The sequence below is a fragment of the Caretta caretta genome, chromosome 1 (assembly GCF_965140235.1).
Source record: "Caretta caretta isolate rCarCar2 chromosome 1, rCarCar1.hap1, whole genome shotgun sequence".
Classification (NCBI taxonomy): Eukaryota; Metazoa; Chordata; order Testudines; family Cheloniidae; genus Caretta; species Caretta caretta.
In genome coordinates this window covers 242939581-242964920 of record NC_134206.1, presented here as the reverse complement: position 1 = coordinate 242964920, position 25340 = coordinate 242939581, and the positions used below count along the sequence as shown (strand labels likewise).

The window sequence follows — 25340 nt, the reverse complement described above, 5'->3', positions numbered from 1 at the left end:
CCTCCAAACGGAGGGGAATGACCAGAGGTTGACTACATCCAGTGAGACCATTGATGTGCAGCTCTCAAATGGCCTGTCAAAATTCTGGTTTCAGAGGTGATAGTGGTTGGGAAGTAAAGAGTAGTTTTCCCTGGGCACCATTCCTATGTGTCCTCTGATGCTTGCATGGCAATCCATACTGCTGCTGGTGATGAAAGACAGGTAGGGTTGGTTGTCTAAATTATGGTACGGGGTTCTCTTTTAATTACAGGTGTACAAATACTCAGTGAATTAAGTGTGGCTCAGGAGACTTTCAATGAGTGAAGAGACTCATCTGTCTTTGTGTTGAACAGCTTGTCAGATTCAAATTGGAGGCCTTCCACCACTGTTTGTACTTCCTTTGGGATTCTCAAGAAGGGAAGCCACAATGAGCATCTTATTATGACGGCCGTTGAGATGGACCTCACCGCCCTGTCTAAGTTCATCTGGAGGGCTGATCTCATCACTACCTTTCCCTTAACAGTCAGGGCCTGGAGCCGGTCTCTAACTTCCTAGGGCATTTTATTGGCAAAGCCAGCTAGCTTACCATAGGTGGTAAAATCATAATTGACCATCAACATTTGGCAGTTTGAGATTTGAAACTGCAGGGAGGTCAAAGAGTGTATCTTTCTTCCAAAGAGGTTGAGCCTCTTTGCTTCTTTCTCAAGTGGTGTAAACCTGGCCTGTGTGTCTGCTATTCTCAGTGACTGCAGACACTACCAATGAATTGGGAGGTGGGTAAGAGGATAGGTACTCCAACCCTTTTGCAGGTATGAAATCTCTTATTTATCCTGCTTGGATACTGGTGGTACCATGGAAGATGAGGGCCAAAGTATCTTGGCAGGTTCAAGGATAAGCTTGTTTATTGGAAGAGCCACTCTACTCAGAGCCAAGCTATGACGGATTTCCAGCAGTGTCTGTGGGGTTTTCATGGGCCTCTTCCTGGGAGATTTGAAATAACTTTGCCATTCTTTTAAAGGAAGTCCAGGAAGACCTTAGGGTAACAGGACACAGTGGGGAAACTGGAATAACTGTCTTGTCTGGGGAAGAGGAGGACAAGGTCACGGGCATGGTATCCTCCTATTCTGTTGATCCTCTTCCTCCTGTTGCTTTAATTACACTTCTCGAGGAGGCTGAAGATGCTCTTCCTCTTCTTTGGGAGCTCTGAATCTCCTTAGGTCCTTTGTGCCATGAGGTATGTTCATTGGGGGGTAGTCTCATGGGTCTTCTGGTCCCAAATACTGCCACTGTGAGGTATCATACCCCCTCAGTGCAGGGCCCCAGTGGGAGTAGGGTGAGTACTCTCTCAGATGGGAGGAGAGAGATACGCTGGAGACTCCCAATGTCCTGTCTGGGCTCAATTCCCTCAAGGCATAGTCCAGGTGGGTCTGTCCTAGTCCTCTTCAGACTTTGAGGATTCAGATCCAGATGGAAAGCCCTCGGTACCAGAGGTGCTCTTTGATGGTATGGGCAACAGTCTGGCTCAACCCCTGCTCGAGAATGGGCATGCAAAGGGGTACTGCAGGGAGATCGGTACTAGCTGAAGGAATGGTGCGGGGCACTGGGGTTTGGCATGCAGTGGTGAGTCCTGTTCCAGGAGCACGAGAGGTCACCTGGAGCTGAGAAACAAGCCAGAGTTGAGGGAGTCGCTTCCATAACTGGAGCTGCTGATACACTGGCTCTGGCACTACAGATGAGGGTTTCTGTGCCGAGGAAGCCGCACTAGGACCAAAGGGTGCTGATGTGTTGCCCTTTGAAAAAATCCCAGTACTGGATGGTCCCATTCTGGAGCAGGTAGCTACTGATGACTTGATATGGGATGGGAACTCCTCTCTCTTTTTAGAGGACTTGGATGGGGAACCTTCCCTATAGTTCTTATGGGAGCGCTTATGTCTTCCTTCCCCCTTCTTCCCTGGTTCTGCTCTCCAGAGTTTCTTGAAGCCAGAGGGAGTGTGGAAGTCTTGGAGCTGCCCAGGACTGAAGAGGAGGAGTCACTCTTTTCTTCTTCAGGATTATATTCAGGGGGTCTCCCTGGACAGAGGTTGTTCCTGCCTTCATGGACTGTAACATGAGGAACTCTTGGAGTCAGAACTCCCTGGACGGCTTAGATCGACTCAGGAATGACCTACAGATACTGCACCTGGAAGTGATATGCGCTTCCCTCAGGCAGTACAGACAGGTATCATGGTAGTCCATGATGGCACCTGATGCAGCTTTTAAAGCTGGGGATCCTCAACATAGTCTCCTGAAACCAAGGAGAACTGGGGTTGAGGCGGGTACAGCGAAACACTCATTGACTGGGGGGGGGTCCAAAATGTAGGGAACCAAACCCCTAAAACTATTTCTAATTAAGAACTAACTCTAAAAATTCTTAACACTATTTACAGAGAGAAGCTGAAAAAGTCAGCATGAACACAGAACCTCTGTCCTAAACCACAAGCAGTAGGAAGGAACTAAGTGGTAGGGGACCTTTCATTCCTTCAGTGTGGAGCACAAGATGAGCAAGGATGCATGCGTGGACCAGAAGGATACTTCTAGGGAAAATTTCTGGTTCTGGGTTCATGGAACACATGTGTAACCTGAAGTGCATTACACAGAGGGGAAATTACTTGAAGAACCAGGGATTAGAAGTGGGTGAGGGGTGAAACAGTGGTAACAAAATAAAAAAAGGGAAGGGAGAAATATAAAATATGGGGATGGTGAATTAACAGAGAAAAACTGGGGGGGGGAGGCAGAATGGGATGAGAAAAATATGGGAAAAAGAAGGGGAAAATTGAGAAAGAACATGGGGGGGGAAAGAATTGGAATTGAGAAAATATAGAAAGGGGATGGAAAAAAGCAAATAAGGAAAATGTCAGATGGGAACAATAAAAACAAGGGAAAAAGGAGGCAAATGGAGAAACTTGTAAGCATTTGTGACGTTCTTAAAAATGCTGAAATAAAGAAGATTCCTTTGGATGTCTCTGAGAAAATGATATTGTGAGTCTGCAGTACTACAATAAATTAAGAGGCTGCTGACCCCTGCCTGAGAGGATAATGGAATCATGAGCAATAAGCAGCATGGGCTTCTAAAGAATAGAGCTCACCAGACAAACAAGATTGGATTTTTCTGACAGAATAAAGTTAATAGATGAAGGGAATAAAGTGCATACAATATATTTGGATTTACATAAAGCATTTGCTCCAGTACCTCATGAAATTTTACTCCCCCAAAATTAATTAATATTGGCTTAGATAGGATCTTTTTCCTGTGGATTGAAAACTGACTGAAACACTGTAAATGAAAAATAATGGTAAACAATAGCATATCAGGTGGTGGGAAGTGGAGAATAGCAAGGATGTGTCTTCGGAACCATCTTCACTAACATTTTAGAAAATGGTCTGGAAGTGGGAGGGAGAAAAATAATGAGAAATACAGCCACACAATGGGAGGGAGAAAGTGAGGAGACAGTAATGCTGAAAGAAACGTAAGCATGAGACTAATGGCAGCTAATTAGAGAGAAGTGACAAATATGATATGGCAGCAGTCAAGGAGAGCTGGGGCTCTATGTGCAGAGATCTGATGTTGTGCAGCAGAGAGATTATAGTAACTCTCTATAGAGCTCCAGTGAGATAACATCCAGACTATGGCGTTCCGCTCTGGGCACTTCAGTACCAGAAAGATGTTGACAAATTATACCACAAAGAAAGGAAATAAAATGACAGAGCTGGTTGGATTGACTTACATTGAAAAATGTAAAGGCATTACATATGCAGGCAATGCAAGGATGAGGGTGTGGGAGGACAAGTCAACCATCTACCTGTACTTGAATAGTGTGAACACAGAGGACGGAGGGGAATAATTTAGGGAGCTACAAGAGCTATAACTAGAAGTAATCAAATGAAAGTAAGACCTTAGTTACACTAGGAAATGGCATCATTTCAGCAAAGGTTGTCAACAACTGGTTTAGTTGAATTGGTGCGGACCACTGTTTAGCTGTGAGCATAGACAAGGACAAGCTACAGTCAGCAGCAACAGGTCAGCTAAACTGATGGCTGAAGTGGTGCGATTTCCTAATGTAGATAAGGCCTTCGAGAGGGAAAGCTTCCGGGCAGTGAGATCTGGAAGGCTGTGGAAGTGATGGATGCCCAATCACTTGAGAAAGTTAATTAAAAGTAGACTGAATGCAGTAATGGAAAACACAGTGAGGGATAATCTTGCAGGAGTGGACTAGGTGACTTAATATTAGAGCTAGTTCAAAATTTGCAATTTTAGTAGGATTTTCCATCAAAAATTTTGATGAAAATGTAATCCGTGCTGATCAAAAAACCCTGAAAATCTGAGAAAAATAGAGACAAAAATTACATTCTGATTTTTTATCAGGTCTACCTAATATATTTTTTCCATCCCTGAACGCCTATGATTTCATGTATTGTTTCCTCTACAGAGATGCCCCTATAATCTATGGATAGTATATTCCTTGGCTTTGCCTGGACAGACTAATGGTCTGAGAGCCATTCTGGTTTGAACAAATTATATATGTAAAATGCTATAATATTAAAATCCTCACACAAAATGCTGAGCTTTAGGTTTGCACCCTCCATAAATCACCATCTGTTTCCCACCTCCATTCCAGTTGTGACCTGAACAGGACCAAGATTTCTTACCCCTTTATCCACAGGGACCTTCACGTCCATAGCAAGGTAACCCGTTTCTCCATTGATCATTGCTGTTCTCAGCTGCACAGAGGAACAGATTAGCATTAGTGCCTCCGATTAGATAAGGACAGGATGTGGAGTGGTTTGTAATTCATATAGGGGAAGCTTCTACTGAGAAATGACTGGATCCCCTTTTCCACTACCTTTTCAGAGCTCTCAGCTAAGAACATTTTATGAGCAGCTCAGAAGATTTACACAGGGAGGCTGGTAAATGCCATATAATAATATGGATTATTATTATTTAAAGCCTATAAAGATGGTCTTGTCATTAAGGCTAAGGACTTGGAGGGAAGGGACCTGCCAATCCTGCCACAACTGCACTTTGTGACAGTGAGCAAGACACGTATTCTCCGTGTTTGCACCGCACTAGGTAAAAGGCAACAAAGAAACACAAAGCAATATTAGTTCTTCCAGAACAACCCCAAAGCTCTTCACAAACTTTAAAACCAATTTATCAAATCATAAGGTGCTCCCGCAAACCATTTCACCTGCTACTGAAATGTAGCCATTTCTGGACTGAAGCACATATGTTTAACAGAGCACCGCAACATTATAAAACATGACGGGACAGGGAGTGAAGAGACTACCCTATTCAACTGAGGAGCGAAGAGGCGTTTTGGTAGACACAATGCAATTTTTCAAGGACACCCCTTCTTCTGAAAAAAAAAAAGTGCTTGGGATCTTTAATGACCATAGACCTTGGTTTCCTAGCTAATCTGAAAGGTAGCATCTCCCGCCCAATGCCTCCTAGGATCATGCTAGGACATTGGATCAGTACTGACTCAGAAAGTAGGTGGGCACCAACTGACTTGGCAATACAATTTACTGCAGCACCTTTGGTAATCCAGTGGTGGTCTCCCATTCAAGTACTGGTAAGCCCACGCCTACTTACCTTATAAAGTCTAATAAGGTCATTGTTCAAGTTGTTACTGCTTCATGCTTCAGTGTACTAAAATCACTTGCTTAATTACCCGCTGAGCATGAAACAGTGACTACCAAAGTAAGTTTCTCCTAGCCAAGAACATCTGACTTAAGGCCAGGGAGGCTTGGGGTATTCTATGATCTGACTGAGCCTGTCACAGTCTCTCTGGGCTCTAAGTTGTTAAGACACCTGTCACAGGCACAGGAACTAGGGGCATGGGGGGGTGCTGCAGCACCCTCAGCCCTCCAGGCCTGCGGTCCTGGCTCCCGGCCCTCTGCTCCTGCCCCCAGCTGTGGCCTCAGTGTCGGTCCCCTTACCCCTGTCCGTATCCTCCACCTCCTGAAGCCATGGCTCTGGGGGGTGGGGGGCATGGACAGAGGTAAGGGGGGGTACGAGGTAAAAAGTTTGGGGACTGCTGCTTTACAGTTTCCTTAGCTGGCTTTCAGCACCCCCACTATAAAAAGTGTTCCAGCACCACTGACACCTGGTATTTGATCCATATCTTCCATGTGATCCTGGTCTTGCAAAACATTTCCTTCCCAACACACAGACTGCAGTGGACAGTGAGAGGAAAGGTTAGAATTAGATGGCAGCAAAATCCGTATCCAGATTTTAAACCCCTCTGCTGTTCAGGGTAAGATGGTGGGAGGGGAAGGGGAGGTCTCCCAGTATAGTGATGTGGCCGTGCTCCCGAAGTTAGGACCTGAATTTGAACTTTCCCAAAATGCACTTATTAGAGCTTTGATCTCCTCCCCACCTCCCTCCCATCTTGTGACTCCAGCTACATTGGTCCCCATGAGAACAAGAAGCAGGCTCAAGTGAGAAACCATCAGAACTCGTGTAGTCCCACCCCGAGTAGCACAAAGTAAGGGAAACCGCAACCGGGAGGTGTGACTGCAGCACATGTAGAAACAGCTGAGCTACTTTTGATCTAGATCAAAAGCTAGCCCAGGTAACAATAGCAGCCAAGCTACAGCAGCATGGGAGGCTGCCTGGGCTAACCTTGTCCACCTGGGACCTTGGGTACATTCTTGAGCAGCCACCACCTGCGCTGCTGCAGCTTCATGGCGACTCTTCCGTGACCTAGCTCCAGTCTAACTACCTAGCTAGATCAAAGCTAGTTTGGGTATGTCTACATCTGCTACAATCACACCTCCCAAATGCAGTGTAGACGTACCCAGAGAGGGGGAGACAAGCACCCTGTATGGGAGTGAGAAGGGGATGTTTCTCTGTGTAGGGACTCACCCTCTGCTAGTAATGATCAGCCCCTGACAGAAGAAATCAAGAATTGTTACAATCTGCCATAAGGAAACTGACCCCCACTCCCTCACCCCCAGTAATTAGGAGGAAAGGGCCATGAACAGGCTACAATCCATTTTTGATACTCACTATTTCATCTTGGTCTTCCCACTCCACTTCAGAGAGATCCACACTGTTGTAGTTTGGTTTGGGCTTCAGCTTCTTTCCCTCTTTGTACTGGAGTTTATAAAAGAAACAGAAGAAATGGAGCTCTAACTTTCCAGGCTAGCCCTCTAGCACGTCACAGTCAATATTGCATTGATAAAATAGAGAAGCCACATTTATTTAGATTGACTGGCGAATGAGTGTTTATATAAGCAGGGGAATAGCCCCGCTATTGTGGGGAACTTTGCTGGCTTCTGCACTACCCCAGTGAAGTGGGCTAGCAAAAGGATCTGAGTCCTCACTCCCACTTCCTTTACCCAGTGGCCTCCCTGCCCTTGAGGACTCCCCTTCCACTCTCCTGTCTGGCAGAGTCCTCGTAACCCCAACCAGGCTGGGCCCAGGATTCCCGGGGGGCTCAACCCCCAACCCGGCTGTGGTCACCTAGGACAGGGGCTAGGGTGTCCCACTCCGGGGTACTCTCTCTGCATTCGCCACTTCTCTGACCCACTGACCATTACATACAAGTTAAAGCAAATGCAAGTTATTTAATCAACAATTAATTTTAAAAAGAATAAGGAAAAATGGGAAAGGTTAAAGGAAACACATCAACCCGCTCTGTGGCAGGGAACATCACAAACGGCGTCTCTGGAATGTCAGGGCAGTTCACAGTCTGTTCCTTGTAAGTCCCTGGCCTTCTTCTCAGGCCCTGGCTGTGCTGCAGGGATGCTGTGGGACACTCGCTCTGGTGGTGGCCACACGCTCTCAGGCTCTCAGTGGTAGGACCCTTCTTCCCAGTGTTGCCCCCGCCCTGTCGGGGTTACGATCCAAGCCTGGCCTGCAGAGCCTCCTGGCTGAGACGTCTCCCTGTGCTGGGCCTGCTGCCCAGGGTCCCCCTCGCTCTCCCCAGCTGCAGACTGCTCCAGCCCCAGCTCCACCACTCGGTCTCAGCACTGCTGCTGCTGCTCTGCCTCCAGCTCCCTGGGCTGCTTCTTTGGCCCCTCTGCCTCTGGTTGCTACAGCTCTGCTCCCAGGACAGGTCTGCTCTGCAGGCTGCTTCTGTCACTCTGCTCCCAGCAGTGACCTGCTTCCTGGGCTGCTTTTCTAGCCCCTCTGGCTCTGGTTGCTGCAGCTCTCCTCCCAGGGCAAGTCTGCTCTCTCTGGGCTGTGCCTCTGGCTTTGGGGCTGCAGCTCTGCTCCCAGGACAGGGTCTGCTCTCTCTGGATCTGGCCCAGCTCTGCTCCCCAGCTCAGCTTGCACCCCTGCTTTCTCTTTAGCTCGGCCCCACTCTGTCTGACCCAGGAAATTCCAGCTCACATGGAGGATGGGACCTCCCTGGCCTCCTGACTCTCTGATTAGCCTGCCTGCCCTGTCATTCAGACTTACCTGGAGCATTGGCGTCTCCCCATTGTTCCCGGGGGCTGTCAGTCTCAGGGTTCTGATTTCCCATAGACCCTTCCTCTTGCAGTACTGGGAGCTAGCCAACCAAAACTCCCCCACTGAATGTTAGTAAGGGGGTAACAGTCCCCTTACATTTACATGCAGGTGTCATCTTATCCTACAGCCATTACATTTCCTACGTGTGGGCAGGATCTGGAGATGTGAGCATTACTGTGTCCTACAGGCCATTTCAGAAACAAGGGGCAAGCACAGGGCTAGGTGGGCTTGCAGGTAACTATATACGCTGGTTTGTGAGAATATGTTTTGGTAATTCATATAAGGAAATCTGGTGAGCAGAAAGTTTACACCAGGATAATGACCTGATAGCCGTAGTGGTTGTATAAAAACATGAGATACATTAATCTCCCTGAAAGCCCATGGATTTAAGTCACAACAGTACTAAGAGCATCAGAATCACCTACCAAAGGTCGGAGGTCGGGGTGTGAGAGGATGTAACCGTTGTTAGTGTTCAGAAAGGCATATCCATGGACTCCCAACTGTTAGAAAAAGGTATTCGAATAATTAGCCTGGTCTCCTCTCCAGTTGCTGCTCTGTAACAGGGGAGTGAGTCCATTGTCCCACCAACATTCCTATTGATTTATTCTAACAATCAGGAAGAGGCTCTGATACTAAATGACTGATTTCCTAGCCACCAGCTGCTCTCTGGGTAGCAAGAAGAGTCTTACTGAGTATTTGTGTGCACAAATGGATAGCTAAGCACTGATGAGGTAATTGATTTGTGCATGTAACTGCAGTAAGTGCACAGACAGTGAGTGGCTGACAATTACCATTTAGTAGGTAAAATTAATTTTGGTATCCATGGCATTCCTATACTTAGAATGTGGAACAATGGGGAACACTATGGTAACAGTGCCACGAGTATTGAGGCAATAATCAAAATTTTCATGGTGGCCACTGTAGATGCACAACTGAGTGTGGATCTCAGAGCTTATCTTTCTGGAAACCAAGCCCCAAAAGGGTGTAGAAGGAACATTGTCACCTCTGAGAATCCTCTGTGGCTGAGTGTGGCTCTGCTGTGGCCTGAGTTAACAATGAGGTCACTTAAACAGTCCTGTCACAAAGAAGCCAAAACACTCTACTTGATAGTAGTCTCTCTCTCTTTAATAAAGTCTTTTGAAACGAGCACTTATACCAGGTTTAAAGACTCTAACCTCAGAGCCCAGCTAAAACTTAACAAAAGTCTCTATGTCCCAGCAGCAGCTCCTTCTGCTGTAAAGCCTCAGGCTTCTCCATTGCCTGAAGAGGCCCTACAGTCTTTGCTCTGTTTGTCTAGGGTCTTTCCCAGGCCTCCTTACCTGGAGAGCTTTTGCCTAGTCCAGGCTCTCTGGAAGCTCTCTTCCTCTGGAGCTTCCTTTCTCCTCAGGAGTCCTTGTTTAACCAAGGTCCCTTTTACCCTGCCCAGGTGCCTAATTAACTGCCTTCCAGTTACTCAGTAACTTAAGTTGTCCCAGGGGAACCTGAGTTGTCTCATTCCCCCTTGTGGAGCCTGTCAGAGGTAGGCTGGGATGGGTCCCTGACCCCAGGCAATGTCGCACTTGACCTTCAGGTGAACTCAGAGAGTGACTAATGAGATCAAGTCTGCCTACAGTATATATTTCAGCCAATCCACAGAGTTCTTAAAACTCAAGTATAATTTGCACTTGTGAAGACAAGAATTATCCACTGGAAAACTAGTGTCTTTAACACCTCCATACAGATGTATATTTCTTGATAGTGAAGGAGGACTCATTTGTGTGACTAATTATCAATCAAACATTAGGTATTCTAGTGCGTGCAACTACCCAGCATTGGTTTGGTCACACTTATATGAACAAAAAGTTTTAACCCATAGCTTAAGTCACATGAATTTTGGGGTAATCCCCAGCAGTCACCGCTGTCAAGGTGACCCCTAATGGAAATTCACTAGAGGGACCAATCAACATTGTACAGAATTCTCAGCACAAGCCTAGTGAAGCAAAGTATAACAGGCCTCACAGAGAATAGCACTTTCCCACAGAGCCTCATTAAAAATTCATTTTTTTCAATGAGATCAACTTTCTTTTAAAACATATTTAAAAGCAATACAGAGCTGGTGAAACGGGCTGTCTTAACAAGTCTGGGGACTGAAATCCTTTTTAACCACAAAATGAGTACAGTACAGACAGCAATAGTGCAAACTTCCTCAACTTGCCCTGCCAAGAAATCTCAAAACTGACTTGGAGAAAGTCCCTCTAGGCATGACAGAATAGTTCAGTTTCAATTGTCCATTCTATCCTTGGCACCTCTGCCAAGAGTGTCAACGGTGATGCTAGTTGTGATGGTGCCAGCTATGACGGTGGTTTTAGTCTACTGGGAACTGGATGGAAACTACCAGCTCTTTTTAGATAGGCCACCAAAGAGTAATCCCATGGTGACAACTTGGGCCATTATTATCCTAGAATGCATTCAAGCTGGTGACAAGATGCAAAAAGTTCTAGGTCCTATTACCAATCTGCTACGACATTCAGTTTCTTTGTTTCTAGAGTAGTCTACAGGCTTGTCATGGTGAATGACAATTCCCTAGGTTCTGTAAAGAAATCACAGGATCCAAGCTTTATATCTGTGGTTACACCTCTATGCACAGTAACTGATAATTCATTGGATTATGCCTGTGGACAAGTGACTAGGTATTTAGCCATGTATGATGCCAGACGGTTTGCATTAGCTTGGGTCTTACCTTATACCGTGGAGCCAGTTTCAGTAGCTCCCTGAGTGGAACATCAGAGCCCACTACACCCAGGAGAATGCCATGAGATCTCTAAAAAATAAAGGAGAAACTGTTCTCAGAAATGAAATTCTGTTAGCGCTCAGCCTGCCTTCACCTAAACATGGGCAAATGCCATTCATCACTCTTCCATAGTAAACAGTCAGGGCTTGAGTGGAGTCTGTGCATTTGGTGCTGGGCTGAAGCCGGGGGTGAGAAAACAAGATGAAGTTTCTTATTCCAGTAATACTGGGAAGAAGAAACATTCCGAGGGAGGGACAAATGATCTCTTAGAAATCAATAAATAGCCAAGCAGCTTGCTAGAGCCACCACAAAAGCCTATCTTCGTTAGCCAATGGCTTTAGAAGACTGCAGACCACCTCAGCATCCTTTTACCTGCCCTAGTTCCAAGGAGACTGTAGGGAAGCACTATACTCACCGTTTCATTCTTTTTGCTGAAGACTGGCATAGCTACTGTTGTCATGAGCAGCAGACTTTGAGCTTGAGATGCAAAGAGCTGCCACAGGACAAAGAGCAGTGTATTAACAAGTGTAATAGGATAGGGAGCCACCACCAGAAGCATTAGGGTTTCCAGGGGCACCAAATGCTGAATGAAATCATACAGAAAAAAAAAAGCCCTGTATAAAAGGCACATTTCTGATCTTCCCTAGGAACAATGCTCCTTGTGGGAGGAGGGTGATCAGCCTAGGATAAAAACCAATGAAATTTGTCACAGGAAAAGGCATTAAAGACCTAACAATGCTAAAGAGAAAGGAATCTTTAGAAATTAATACCCTTTATGCATGTCCATGCCAAGGAAACAGACATAGGTTCACATACAAATACATACTTAAATACAACCAAAGTGCACATACAATACAATTGTAAGAAACAACACACACATGAGCAAAACTCATGGACACGCAAATCACATGTATAAATATACCCCAAACCAATGCATATAGCTTGAATGAGAAGCATCACAGACAAATACTAAAAAGAAACATGCACAGAGCATATTTAAATGCACTCATCACATGTGTGCCTAGGGACTGCTGAAGAAACTGCAAAGATAGAGGCAAAAACATGATATGAACACAAAACATGCTTAGCTACACCCAAAAGACATGTATATAGGACACAGCACAAACACATGCAATGCGATGTCAGAGAGCCCTCAATACTCTGTGAGAGAGACGTTCTAAGAACACACAAAACACAGGAGGAACATATAAAATACACAGGAGTCTCACAGACATACCTAGCTAGAAAAGTGACTCTCCTTCCTTGGCACAGGAAGCAAGTCCCTTCTATCGCTCCTTTGGCCAGATATGCAGCTCACCTTTGGACAGGTCAAAGTCCTGTGTCCTCTCCCTGTGCATGCTGGGAACCATAAAGGAGCCAGCCATTCTAGACAGTAACTTGAAGGGTTGAAGCTGGTATTCTGCCTTATTGAACTGAGCACAATCTGTTGCTGCCCTCATACCTGGGTGGATAGCTCTTATTCACAGCAGTGTTGGGGCAAATCTAGCACACATGTATCTCACAGTGACACACTCTACATATGTAAAAATACATGCAGTGGACTAAACTACTGTACAGCACAGGGACTCCCTACCTACTCTCATCCAACAGCACAGCTCTCCAGTACATCCAGTGTTACCATTTCCTTCCTGACGCACATCCTCAGTGCTCCCGCCTCCTCCCCTCCCTGGATGTACAGTTCAGCAGTGACTAGATGAGCTAGCACAGACATTGTTTAGCCGACACAACGGGAGTAGCACGCTCACAGAACACAGCACAGGTGGTTACCTCCTCAGACTGTGGCAGCTAGCAAGAGACATGGATGGATACATGAATGAATGAACGCATACATGAATGAATGAAAAGCATGAGAGGCAGCAGGAGAGGAAGACAAATGCAAGCCAGAAAAATGAGACAACCAAGAAAAGCATCAGTGGACAAAACATCACTTCAAGCTCTTGTTTCGAAATACCAGAGCCAGGGCATATAGAATTTGCTGTGTAGCAGGGAGTACTATTGATGGTTTTGCTCAGCACACTCAGTAACTGACTCACCAGTACCGCATGTGCATAGTATGCTTGGCAAAACACATTTCCTTTGTTGCCCCCAGAGAGCAGGTACATCCCAAGGAATACCTCCATATTCAACCACAGCACAGAAGTGAGGACCAGTCTTCCCAGGGCTTAACCAGCAGTGTCTTACAGGCATGAATCAGTGCAAAACCTGTATATGTCATCCCTTTTGGAAGAGTCCTATCAAATGTAACAGGAGTATAAGTCACACTTCTATAGAATTTTTAAACCAGCCTGTAGAATTCTAGAGCAGGCACAGATATTCCACTGGTTGGTTCTAGAAATTCTATAGAAAGGAGATCATTCTATTTAAAATTCCACAGGTTTTTAGAGTAATTTCTCTATAGAATCCCATTGGTTTCATCCCTATTAAAGGACTTTTCCACAAAGGAATATATAAACTTTTCTCCTTTCTCACTCACCTGACTCCAAACCAGTTCCATAAATCTCAGACAACCATTTTCTCTTGAGACCTGATCCTTCTCAGGACACAACTGCCACCCACTAACCACCATGCCTTTTAAATAGGCCCCATTTAAATCGGCACATTCTTAAAAGCTGTAGCAATGCCCCTTTGATGGGAAAGAAGCTCTATACTACCCTATGGCAAAGAGGTTAATCAAAAGGGCACAGTGATTGTTTAGTTAATTACATCAGGAGTGGAAATCTTCACTATTAGACTCTTTGACTTGGCTGCATGTTCCATGTTGGGATTATTCACTTTCTTTCCCTACTGCCCTGAAAGTGGAATAAAACCAGCACTGCTACAGTGGATAGAGGCTAATGAATTGAGGGGACTAAACTTCATCTCTTTATCCGCCCTTTGTAAACAACCCTGTTTCCTGCTCTAACACTCTAGATTGTACTCCTTCGGTCACCATCTGAACCCTCTCAACATCTTCCCCTCCTCTGACCCCTCTTTGGGGTCAGAGCATAGTCTATAATCTGACTTCTTCCTAGGGGCACCTACACCACTTGGAAGTGGTCAAGGTCCCTTGGCGGCTGGGAAGCATCTGGAGAAAGCGTTGTCATTCCTACGCCATAGCCTGTTCTGTAGTGAGTGCACCTACAGAAGGAAAACACCAAACCCAGAATCTCCTGCATGAAGGTGCTGGGATCACCAAAAGCAGAACCGGGCTGCCCTTCCCTCTAGGCAAAAAAAACAGGTAAGAAAATGACCAAGGAAAACAATTCTATGTACTTGAAGAAGGGTTGGAGAAGATGTCCTTTATACCCCGCTTCTCTTTAGTCTCTCTCTTTACTCTTTCTTGATCTCAAAGGCACATTGCTGTGGCATCCTTATTTTCAGAACATCTCAAGCCTACCACTAGTGTAGGCCACAGACAATGGAGCAGCCACATAAAAATGTTGAGGTAGCAGTGAGAGGATCCAGTCTGCAACAGCAATGGGAGGACACCAAAGGAGAGAGTAGAAGGTTGTAGGGCACCCTACGTTTAGTTCCCTCACACTGGCTGTGAGGTATTCCCTCACTCCAAGAGTTGAGCACACTTACCCTGTAATCATCCTAAATCTTGCTAGCACAGAGAGCAAAGGAACAAGCTTTGGGAACAAGCAAAGGAAAAGAATCTCTGTGACCCATATCCTGAGCTATAACTAATCACTGTCCTGTGAATAATCCTTTATAAAGTACCCTGAGTTAATGGAGACAAGAAACACTACTTAGGTCATGATGTGCATTTGTGATTAGCCTTGGTTTCCTGGCTCACTGCACACTCTCAAGGAGACCTGAGACTTTGCATGGAGGATTCAGTTCCAGGATTGAGGGGAAAGAAATGCTGCCTGTCTAAACAGGTGCAGAGCAGTAAATTCTACAGATCAGCTGACTCCCAGTTTTACAATATGTTCATATTTCTGAGGGATCCTCCAAGAGATCCATATGTCACAGCCCTGCTTTCCCCCTCTCCTTCACTTAGCCCTTACTGTTCTAGCCCACAAAAGCTTATGCCCAAATAAATTTGTTAGTCTCTAAGGTGCCACAAGTATTCCCTGGTTTTTTTGCTGATCCAGACTAACATGGCTACCACTGAAACCTGTCTGCTGATTGGAAGCTTATCTCAATGTCCTTACCGCACTGTCCATGTAGGCTTCAGTCCATATGATGTCATGATCGTGGTTGATGACCATCGGACGGCTGAGCACATGCAGATATTCCATCACATTCTCCTGAACATCTGCCAGGGTGGAGATCTGAGTGTAGTAGCCTTAATGGAGAAACAGAAACCTGTCACTCTCCCAGTGTCCTCTCCTGAATTATTCAGGCATGTTCATTTGAATTCAAAAAGCAAAGTGTCCGTTCAAACCTATTTGTGACACTTGGGTCTTTGTTTTCTGTGCATAAGCGAGGGCTTGAGCATGACAAGTGAGAATACTCACAAAAAGTGAACGTTTAACTCAAATATTCACCAAAAGCACCTTTCAAATTACAGGACTAACCAACATAACTAACCAACAGCAGGGTGAATGACACACTGCAAATTTTACACTTAAATATTTGAATTGAAATCCGAACTTTTATCGGTTAATTACATAAATCATCTAACCAGGGAACAGAAACAATATCATGTTACTTGTGAAACCAACCAATAAAAACTTGAATTCAGAAGATCCACAATGCATGAACAAAGAATTATTTACTGACAATCATTTTAAACACCACAAACATATAAGCATTTCACAATCCGTTTGTAGACAATTTGCAGACAAAGACAGGTGAAATTGTTTATTTTCCCAGACCTTGCTCATGGATCCCCACCCCATTGTGCACCTACATAGGGAAGCCATTTACTGGCTTATATGTGAAAGAATCATTCAGCCCTACTTTGGGGTACAAAGTGGCAGCCATTTTGTGCCAGCAATAGCACCTCATAGTTTTAAGGTGGGGAAAATGAGGAATACTGGGATCAAAATGAACCAATGGCAGAATTTTAGGTAGACATACATAATGCCATTTGGCCAGGACTCTGGGGTTCACCTTCTGCTCTTGTGAAAAGGGCCATGAAATCTTTAACAGAAAGGATGGCAGTTTTGTCACTCAGCCAAAAGATAGCATGTCCAGCGACACAGACACAGTGCTGCTTAACACCACGATAGGGAGTCGGTTTAGTACTGATCAAGGAGTAGCCTCAGTGAAACACCAACAGCACTCCTTGCAGCACCTGAGTTTTCCTCAGAAGTCTCCCATCCAAGTGCTAACTAGGCACAAACTTTAGTGTATGAGCTCTAAAGAGATCTCAGTCCCAGAATGCATGATTGCAGTCTGCATGTGATGTGTATAGTGGGCTAATTGTTCACAGACAGCACCTTTGTTGTTGCAAGCTATCCATTTCACATTTTGTGCAAATGTGACTTCCCTTCCAATGAGATAAGTGAAAACCCGGACCTGTGTAACAAGAATACAGTGGTAAGAATTATGCAGAAATCATCTCCCATTTGCAACAGTCCCAAGTCAGTCCAAAGAGGTGTAATGTAACATGCTACGAAATTAGAACGGTAGTGGCTTGACACCCATGTTGCAGAAGTGTAAATTACTACACTGAAGGACAGTGGAGAAATTGTCTTTACACTGATATATGATTCTCTTGTTCCCTGAGAACCTCATTATCAATCAAAATTAACCTGGCCAGCCAAGTAACAATACATGGAGGCACGGAGCGTGATCATTTGGAGATGAGAACTCTTAAACACTGAGCTGGCACACACTGGATTTGTTTTGGGAACAGCTGTGGAGAGAAGGTTTGATTAACAAACCAGAAGCAAGAATTGTGATTGATTTCACAGCAGTAGCCAGATCCACATGCAGGTAGCTTCACCACTCATAAAAATTCTTAACCCATGGAAATATTTAACCACATAAAGCAATTAACGGGACACTATCAGGTTAAAATTCATCTGTTTTCAGAGTGTTCTCATTCATGTGATCAATAACAATTTAGCTTATTTAAAATGAAACAATATTAAAAATCAAATTTATTTTTTGCTCTTTCTGCTGTTTGTTTCCCTTGTGCATTTCCCTCAGCTTGGACAAGGAAAACAAACGAGTCACTTTGGTTTAGAATCAGTTCTTACTTTTTTTCAGTTCCAGGTCCTGATTCAATAGCACAAGGGCTGTAACACAACTGAGTTACAAATAGAGCTGGTTGGGAATTTTTTGACAAGACAGTTTTTTGTCAGAAAACGCCGATTAGCTGAAATTGAAACTTTTCATGGGAATGTTCCATTTCCAATGAACTTTCCTCAAGAAATGTTTCTCAGGTTCTCTGGGATATCCAGGTACAAGTCTCTGCCTGAACCAGGCAGAGCAAGGACTACGAACCTGGGTGTCCTACACCCAGGTAAATGCTCTAACCAGCGGACTATTGGCTACTCTGGGGTGGGTCAGTGTCTGTCTGTCTATTTTGTCTTGGAAAAGTCTTGGGTTCATCCCAATGTATAGCAGGACAATATCTTGAAATCTCAAAAAATTCTGCAGGACAGGAAAACCCCAACCTTTTCCACCCAGTTCTATTGTAAATACTGCACAGAGATGTTCAGTTATTTATTTATTCATTTAATAAAACATGTTTCAGTCTGGAGGTTGGTGGAGTTTTGTATTTGTTGGTGGTGGTTTGTGGCTTTTTTTGTTTTAGTAAATCAGAAGAATGTTTCTATTGTCCTCAGCTTTTGAAATAGCCTTTTTTAAACCTACACACACACACATACCCCGGCCCCGACCCCAACACACACACACACACACACATATATATATATTTTGGGCCAAACTTGACCTGACAGTGTCCCTTTAAAATCACAGCACCTTTATAATCCCCTCACCAACTTATTGTCTAGCTGCTTTGTGTTGTATTTACAGTAGGGAGCATGTGGAGGCTTGTGAGTACACATACTTCGGCATGTGGTGTTTTCTATTCACTCCATGCCAGGATGGTCACTTTCCTTCCCCTCCCCTGCTCCCTTTATTCATCCCTTTTGAGACAAACCTTACGATCAGGCCAGTTGTACTTTTCAAACACAGATTCATAATCCTCCACGGCTCCGTCTGTGATCAGCATGATGGCTTGGTTACACAGGCCTCCTTGCCCAGCCTCTCTGAACTACAAATGGAGAGGAACAGCAGCATTAGTATCCTCAACATTGCCATAATTCTTATTGCTGTATATTTATTTATAAAAGGCCAGATCCTGAGCTGAATTCTTACCCAGGCAAGACTCCCAATGACTCCATAGAGCCTTTTCCCCAAGTGAGGGCTGAGCTTTGGTGTGCTCTGTATTTTTTATTTACACAGCGCCTATCATCACATGCCATACCCAGGTGCTTTACAAAAGTTAAAATAACATGAAAAAAAGAGTGGTGGGCACAATGAGCTTTATTGCCTACTGCCCTGTACCGTGCACTGCCATGTACGCTTGTAGTACGCAGGCATGGAGTGGGTGTAAAACACAACTGTCCTGACTTGGTAGCCACTGGCACTCACTTTGTACAACTTTCGAAAGCTGGTTTAACTAACATCCTTAAAAGACCTGCTTCCCCTCCCTAGACCATCAACCCGAGGATGGGGAACACAAACTGCTGTTGTGTGTCTCTGCCTAGCTGTGGGTGGAACAGACAAGAAGGTGGTGCATGCAATCCTGAATGGACCTAGGATACACCACTTTGTTGGTGAGGGGGCAATCTTGGGTGATAATAAGCCAAAACCACAGGATAAGCATCTATTGTAAGAGACACTGGATGTAATAAAGAATTCTGAAAAACCCTTTTAACCATCAAAGCACTCAACCCACACCCACAATTTGAAAAACAAGTCCTGAGAGACTAAGGGCTTCTCTAGATTAGGTAAGTGGTCGAGGTTAGGTCAGGGTTAGCAAATGTGTCACTAACCCTCACCTAACCTCAAGTTTTTTCCCAATGAAAACAAACCCAAAAAGGAGAAACCCAGGAAGACAAGGAAGGGGGATGAATTGCTGGCGGCTGGCCTCTGACAAAAGAAGTTTGGGGAGTCGGCATTGCTGCCTAGGAGTGTAAAGTATTTCTTTCAATTGTTCTGTGACTGAGATGAGACTACCTGGTGTATTTTATGAGAAGTTTAAATTTAGATATATGTTCTTCACGCTGGCTCTTTTTGATTTACTACAATTTTCTCTCTATTTTCAATACAACATCTTAGGCTGGTTTGGGTAGTTTCTCTCAGGCTGCACCACAGAGAGCAAAACCCCATAATCTCTAAAGGCTGGTCCACACACCGTTTTGTACCAATGTAATGACATCTGTTTAGAAACTGATACAGAAACCGATCCCCTAGCATGGATGTGGTTATACTGGTATGATGGTGTCTACGTTGGTAGGTTTTATTACTTTAACTATACCAATACAGCTAGAGTGGTACAAAACCCGTGCAGAGACCAGCCCATAGGAGAGTAAGCAAAAAGGGAATGATGTCTGAGACTCTAACTTCGCTCTGAGATCTCAGTCCAAAGGGCAGAGGTATCCTCTTCCATCCAGTGTTTTGTCAGGGGCCGTGGGCAGGTGAATACAACAAAGAAGCCTAAGGATTAAAGAGGAAATGTGTATTGAAGGGGCTGGGGGGTGAGCCAAGAGTATACGTGACACTAAGCCTTAAAATAGCTACAGAAAGATTTTGGCAAATGCCCTCAGGAAGGGAGCTTTCTAGAAGGGGTCCCAGATGAAATCTTGGGATGAAGGACAAAGGCTTGAATGATTACCTCTCCAGCTATGTGCCTTCAAGGCAAATGGAATCAAGAAAACTTAATACTTTTATTTAGTACTAGCAAGACCTTGAATTTAATCTGTTGATTATCAGCAACCAGTGCAAACTGCAGAGGCTTTCTCTACATCAAGGAGTAAAAATGAACAGCTTCTTGGCTGCAACTTCTCGATTTCAAGGACCACCTCCTCCTCTTACAAACTATTATGATTGGAGCAATGGAAGATCTGTCCACTGAGGAAGGTTACACAAACTCACATAGATCAAAATTTTAAAGGGAGGAAGACATGATAGCTCTGTAGTAAAGATAAATGAGAGGCAAGCAACTACATGAAATAGAGCGTGTGTGGGAGACTAATTTAAGGCTGACTAAGGGTGCATCACAAGAATAATGGCTTTAAACTAAAGAATGGAAAATTCAGCTTAGACGTAAGAAAAAAGATTAAGAGCAATATCAGCAACATAGACCATTGGGCATGGGGAGAGAGTGCGGAGTATAAACTGGTACCTGTGCAGTGCTTAGAGCTTAACCTCTGAAATCCCTTCCACCTCTAACCTTGGTCATTCTGTATTTAGATGGAAAAGTATCTTTACCAACCTGGGTAGTATAATGATGCCACTGCACCTACCACCATCAGCAGTGGGACACTCCTTGTGTCAGCTCCACATGCTTTCATTGCTGTAGTCAACATTGACACCGTCACTCTCATGTCACCACTACCAGCATCATCTGCCTCATTATCATCCTCCACAACATTGCTTTCCTCAGTGCCAACACCACCGTGATGGCACCATCACTGCTATTGACCTCATCATTATTACTTTCATCATAATCACTGCTACTATCACATCACCACCATTTTATACCATCACCAAAGCCCAAAGCCACCATCTCCCTCATCAGCACCCTGGTACCACCAAAGTATTGGTTATTCTACCATGATGAGAGAGGATTGGACAGCCTCTACTTGACCACTGTAGAATTTCATGTGTAGAACTCTTGTCCTCTCCACCTATGTAATAACCCCTTTACTCCTGTGGTATTTTTATTTGTTTTTTATAAAGTAGTTATTATATTTATTTACTGTGATCCAGTATGCAGAACCCCGAAGGTCTCAGTGGGAGTGAGAACGATGGTTTATAAATAAAATTATTATTATTGGACCACAAGCGGAGGTCTTTGCTTAGTTTTTAAACAAGTTGTTACTCAGACAAACTTTCACTGGAGTCAAAAAGACTCCACAGGTAAAAAAATAAAGGGTCAGATTCTTAGGTCTGCTGTGCCCTTTTTACATCACCTAAGCAGCACAAAAGGAACAGAGGCCGCTGGTAACTTTGCTGTTGGGGATACCCCAGGCATACCAAGACCAACTCCCCTGCCTCCCTCCATGCAGCCCACAGAGCCCAAGGTTTTCAGGTGTTGCTTGAAAATGAGGAAGTGGATATTGAGATGGGTGTCCAGGGGTCTAGAGCTTCACATCCGCAGGCCACCATGGAAAAAACATCTCCACCTGAATGATGGTCAGATTCCTAAAAGGCAGGAGGAATCAGAGATTCCTGTCAGGAAAAAGCTTAAGGTGGAGGCCTGGAATGGAGCCATGCATCAGGAATGAGTACATGATACTCCTAGGTGCAGATGGAAGTTAGAGATAAAAATGTTAAAAGTCATTGAGTTATGTCAGAACAGAGGGGAAATGAAAACTGAGGTCTGCTATAGAGTCCCATTGTATTAGGAAGAAGGAATGGGTGAGCTACACCTTGAACAGATTTCAGGTGTGTCCAGATGAGAAGCAATGGTGGACTTTAACTAGTTAGATGTCTCTTATCTTAATACAACGAAACCAAGATCCGACATTTTCTTGAATTATTAAGGGGACAACTTAATATAGCTTAGTTTATATCTGATCATGACCATTAATATTGTGTACAGTATCATTACAAAGTCTCTGGCTCCCATATTACATGCAATTTCCAGGTCTCTAATTCTTTCTCTAAATATAATAACTACTTTATAAAAAACAAGGAAAGAATTAGAGACCTGGAAATTGCATGGAATGTGGGAGCCAAAGACTTTGTAATGATACTGCACACAATATTAATAGGGGAGGGTGAAATCATCAGCATAACAATAATGGAGGTAAAAGGCAGATTTTAAAACCAAGAGTTAAGGCCTGCCCCTTTAGGTCTTTTTGCAATGTGCTGTGGGGACTACTCAGTTGTAGCGAGTGAGCAGAGGCTACGAGCAGGAACCATTCAGGTGAAGTTCTAGGTGCAATCCTCTGCACTGAGTGGAAGTAAGTCCCAAGACCCTTGAGTGTAACCATAAGGATGCCCAAGAGTGTGTGTGTGTCCAGCACATGTGTGCTGGCAGGGGAGAGCACAGAATGTGCATATCTGAAGAGATGTAAGCAAATGAGGCACTTAGCTATGTGTTTCCCTCTTTGGCCATAGTCTTGTTATCAGGAACAACAGTCTTACTCTGCTTTATTCAGGATCAGATTCCCCTGCACTCCCTGTTTTGCTCAACATTTTTTACTTTGCACTTGTAAGTACAACACTTTGCATCTGTGGCATTTCAGGACCAAGACCTTAGTAGGAGGTGTCTCCTGGGGAAAGAAAGTAAGGGATTCAGGGGAGCTGGAAGCTAGCAGAGCAGAGAAGGAAAAGCAAGGGAAAAGCAGGACAAATAGAAGACCCCATAAAGAAAATGGAAAAAACTAGGCAATTGCGTCTGTGGATAAGAAGACATATCCTGCAAAAATCAAAGGCACAAAATAAAGCGCTGTTAGCAAAGGATGTAAAAATGAGCAAGAAACTGTATAAATACAAACAGTAAGACGCATGAAAATGAGTAAGGAAAGTATAGGTCCACAACCTATAAAGGCTGGAGAACAAATAAGAGAGAGCAAGAATCAGGCTAGAATGCTTAATAAGTGCTTTGCTTCACTCTTAAAAAGGACAGTAGTGACAGGACAGAGACTGCAGTAGTAGGTAACAGAGAAAGGAAGAGTTTCAAGGTAGAGTCACAGGGTTACGTTAGAGACTATATAAACTGGACATATTCAAATCAGCAATGTCCAATGGAATTAAAGCTAGAGAGGTAAAAGAGCAAGCAGAAGGTGCAGCTGGTCCACCTACAACAATGTTTGAGACCTAACAAAGAACAAATGAAGTCTCAAAAGAATGAACAAAAACTTGTTTTCAAAGGAGGATGGAAAGTTGATCAGTAAGTTGAGCTTCAATATTTGGTAAATTACTAGAACAATTAATAATACAGTTAATTTGTGAGCACCCAGAGGAAACACAGATAATCAGAAAAATCATAGGTTACTGGTTGAATGAAATGCAATGGACACAGCATACCTCTACTTCAGTGACTTATTTAACATCCTGCCATGTGATATTTAGCTAGAAAATGTGGCTGAAATAGAGAAATAGGATAGATACACAACTGGCTAGAAAAACTGAACACAGAGGGCCAAATACAGACAAATGCAAGTTTGCAATCTTGTTGATGGAAGTGCAACTCTTAGGAAAGTTTCTGGGTGAAATTCAGTGATGAAATAAACAGTGATGTAAATTGCAAAGAAGAGGTAACATGCATTGATTCGGCATTCAGTGGAAGATATTCTGATTTAGTTTACTCTGGTGTAAAGCCAGCATAACATCTTTGTAAACACTGTGCCTGTAGCTCCCTAGTGTTCAGAGCAGTGAGTGGAGTTAGGGTCACAGTCAGAAGTCACACCAAGGCCCAAGCCAGAGTCATTAACTTAGGAAACAGCTGTGGTAGCAGGAACAGGAAACAAGGCAAAGCAGCAGGAACCAGGGACAAGGAGTAGGAACCCAGCAAGGAGGCCAGGACTTGGTCTCGGGGGGTCTGGACAGATACAGGCCTAGCAACTAGCTGCTCAGACAAGTAGTGGGACAGGAACAAGAAATTTTATACCCAGTAGACCCCAATCAGCAGTCTAGTCATCTGACCTCACTGAGTTGGCGATGGAAGCCTCTGCTGTTGGGGTATCAGCTGCAGTTCCCTCATCTTACCTTGCAGTACTGTGACACAGAGGGTCAGGCTGTTGCTTAGCAACCCTATAGGCTTGGGTTTGAGACCACAGGTGCCTGATTCTGCTCTCTCATGCGTGTGTAAAGTAGGATTCTCTTAATTGAAGCCATGATGTTGCAACAGATTTCCATAAGTATGAAATCAGCATCTGGCCCAATGAGGGTAACTTGCACTACAGGGGTCAGATCCTTAGCTGGTGTAGGTTAGTACATCCTCACTGAATTCAGTGGAGCCACACCGTTTTACACCTGCTGAGGTCCGGGCCCTATGGGGACAGAAAGGGGCATGAAGCAGGAGGTAATGGGGTACAGCAGACCCTCCCCCACTAACTAACTAACACTGTGCCATGCTCGACACTTCCGCGCCCAGCTCTGGCATAAGGAGGCACACCAGGAGCTGTGTTTGCTCCCTGTAAAACACCACATCTGGGTAAATTACACACATTTTAACACATCATCAAATGCCAGTTTGGTGTCACTCACAGACCTTTTTTGACCAACTTACACCCAACATTTATATAACTTACCCCACCATTTATATCACTTCAGAATCTGACAGAGTTCATGTACCCATTTAATGGGTTGGTGTCAAGTTGAGAGGAGATTCTGAGTGTGATCTAACAGGAGCAGAGACTGACTCAGGTTTATATTGGGCTTTCCATGGGCAGCTTATGCCTTTTCCAAGATCAGGAAAGCAACCTTCTTTAATCCCTATTTCCTTTGACATGTTTCAGAGGGGTAGCTGTGTTATTCTTTATCAGTAAAAACAATGAGGAGTCCTTGTGGCACCTTAGAGACTAACAAATTTATTTGGACATAAGCTTTTGTGGGCTAGAACCCACTTCATCAGATGCATGGAGTGGAAAATACCGTAAGCAGGTTGGTATAAATACACATCACATGAAAAGATGGGAGTTGCCTTACCAAGTTGGGGGTCAGTGCTAAGGAGGCCAGTTCAGTTCCCTGCAACAAACCCTGTTGCCAACTCTGTCCACATATCTATTCAAGGGACACCATCATAGGACCTAACCACATCAGCCACACGATCAAGGGCTCATTCACCTGCACATCTACCAATGTGATATATGCCATCATGTATCAGCAATGCCCCTCTGCCATGTACATTGGCCAAACCAGACAGTCTCTATGCAAAAGAATAAATGGACACAAATCAGACATCAAGAATTATAACACTCAAAAACCAGTTGGAGAACACTTCAATCT

General features: G+C 44.3%; 1 protein-coding gene across 1 annotated transcript in view; it reads right to left on the bottom strand.

The window, feature by feature from the left end:
- Positions 1-25340, bottom strand: part of LOC125634188 (voltage-dependent calcium channel subunit alpha-2/delta-4) — a 72930-nt gene that overhangs the window by 12360 nt on the left and 35230 nt on the right. Inside the window, exons 11-18 of the mRNA XM_075125697.1 lie at positions 18313-18426; positions 16640-16718; positions 15407-15540; positions 11662-11739; positions 11196-11276; positions 8902-8976; positions 7028-7114; positions 4666-4737 (exon numbers count right to left, since the gene is read on the bottom strand). Of these exons, the coding sequence (XP_074981798.1) occupies positions 4666-4737; positions 7028-7114; positions 8902-8976; positions 11196-11276; positions 11662-11739; positions 15407-15540; positions 16640-16718; positions 18313-18426 (720 nt within the window). The remainder of the gene's footprint in view (positions 1-4665; positions 4738-7027; positions 7115-8901; positions 8977-11195; positions 11277-11661; positions 11740-15406; positions 15541-16639; positions 16719-18312; positions 18427-25340) is intronic.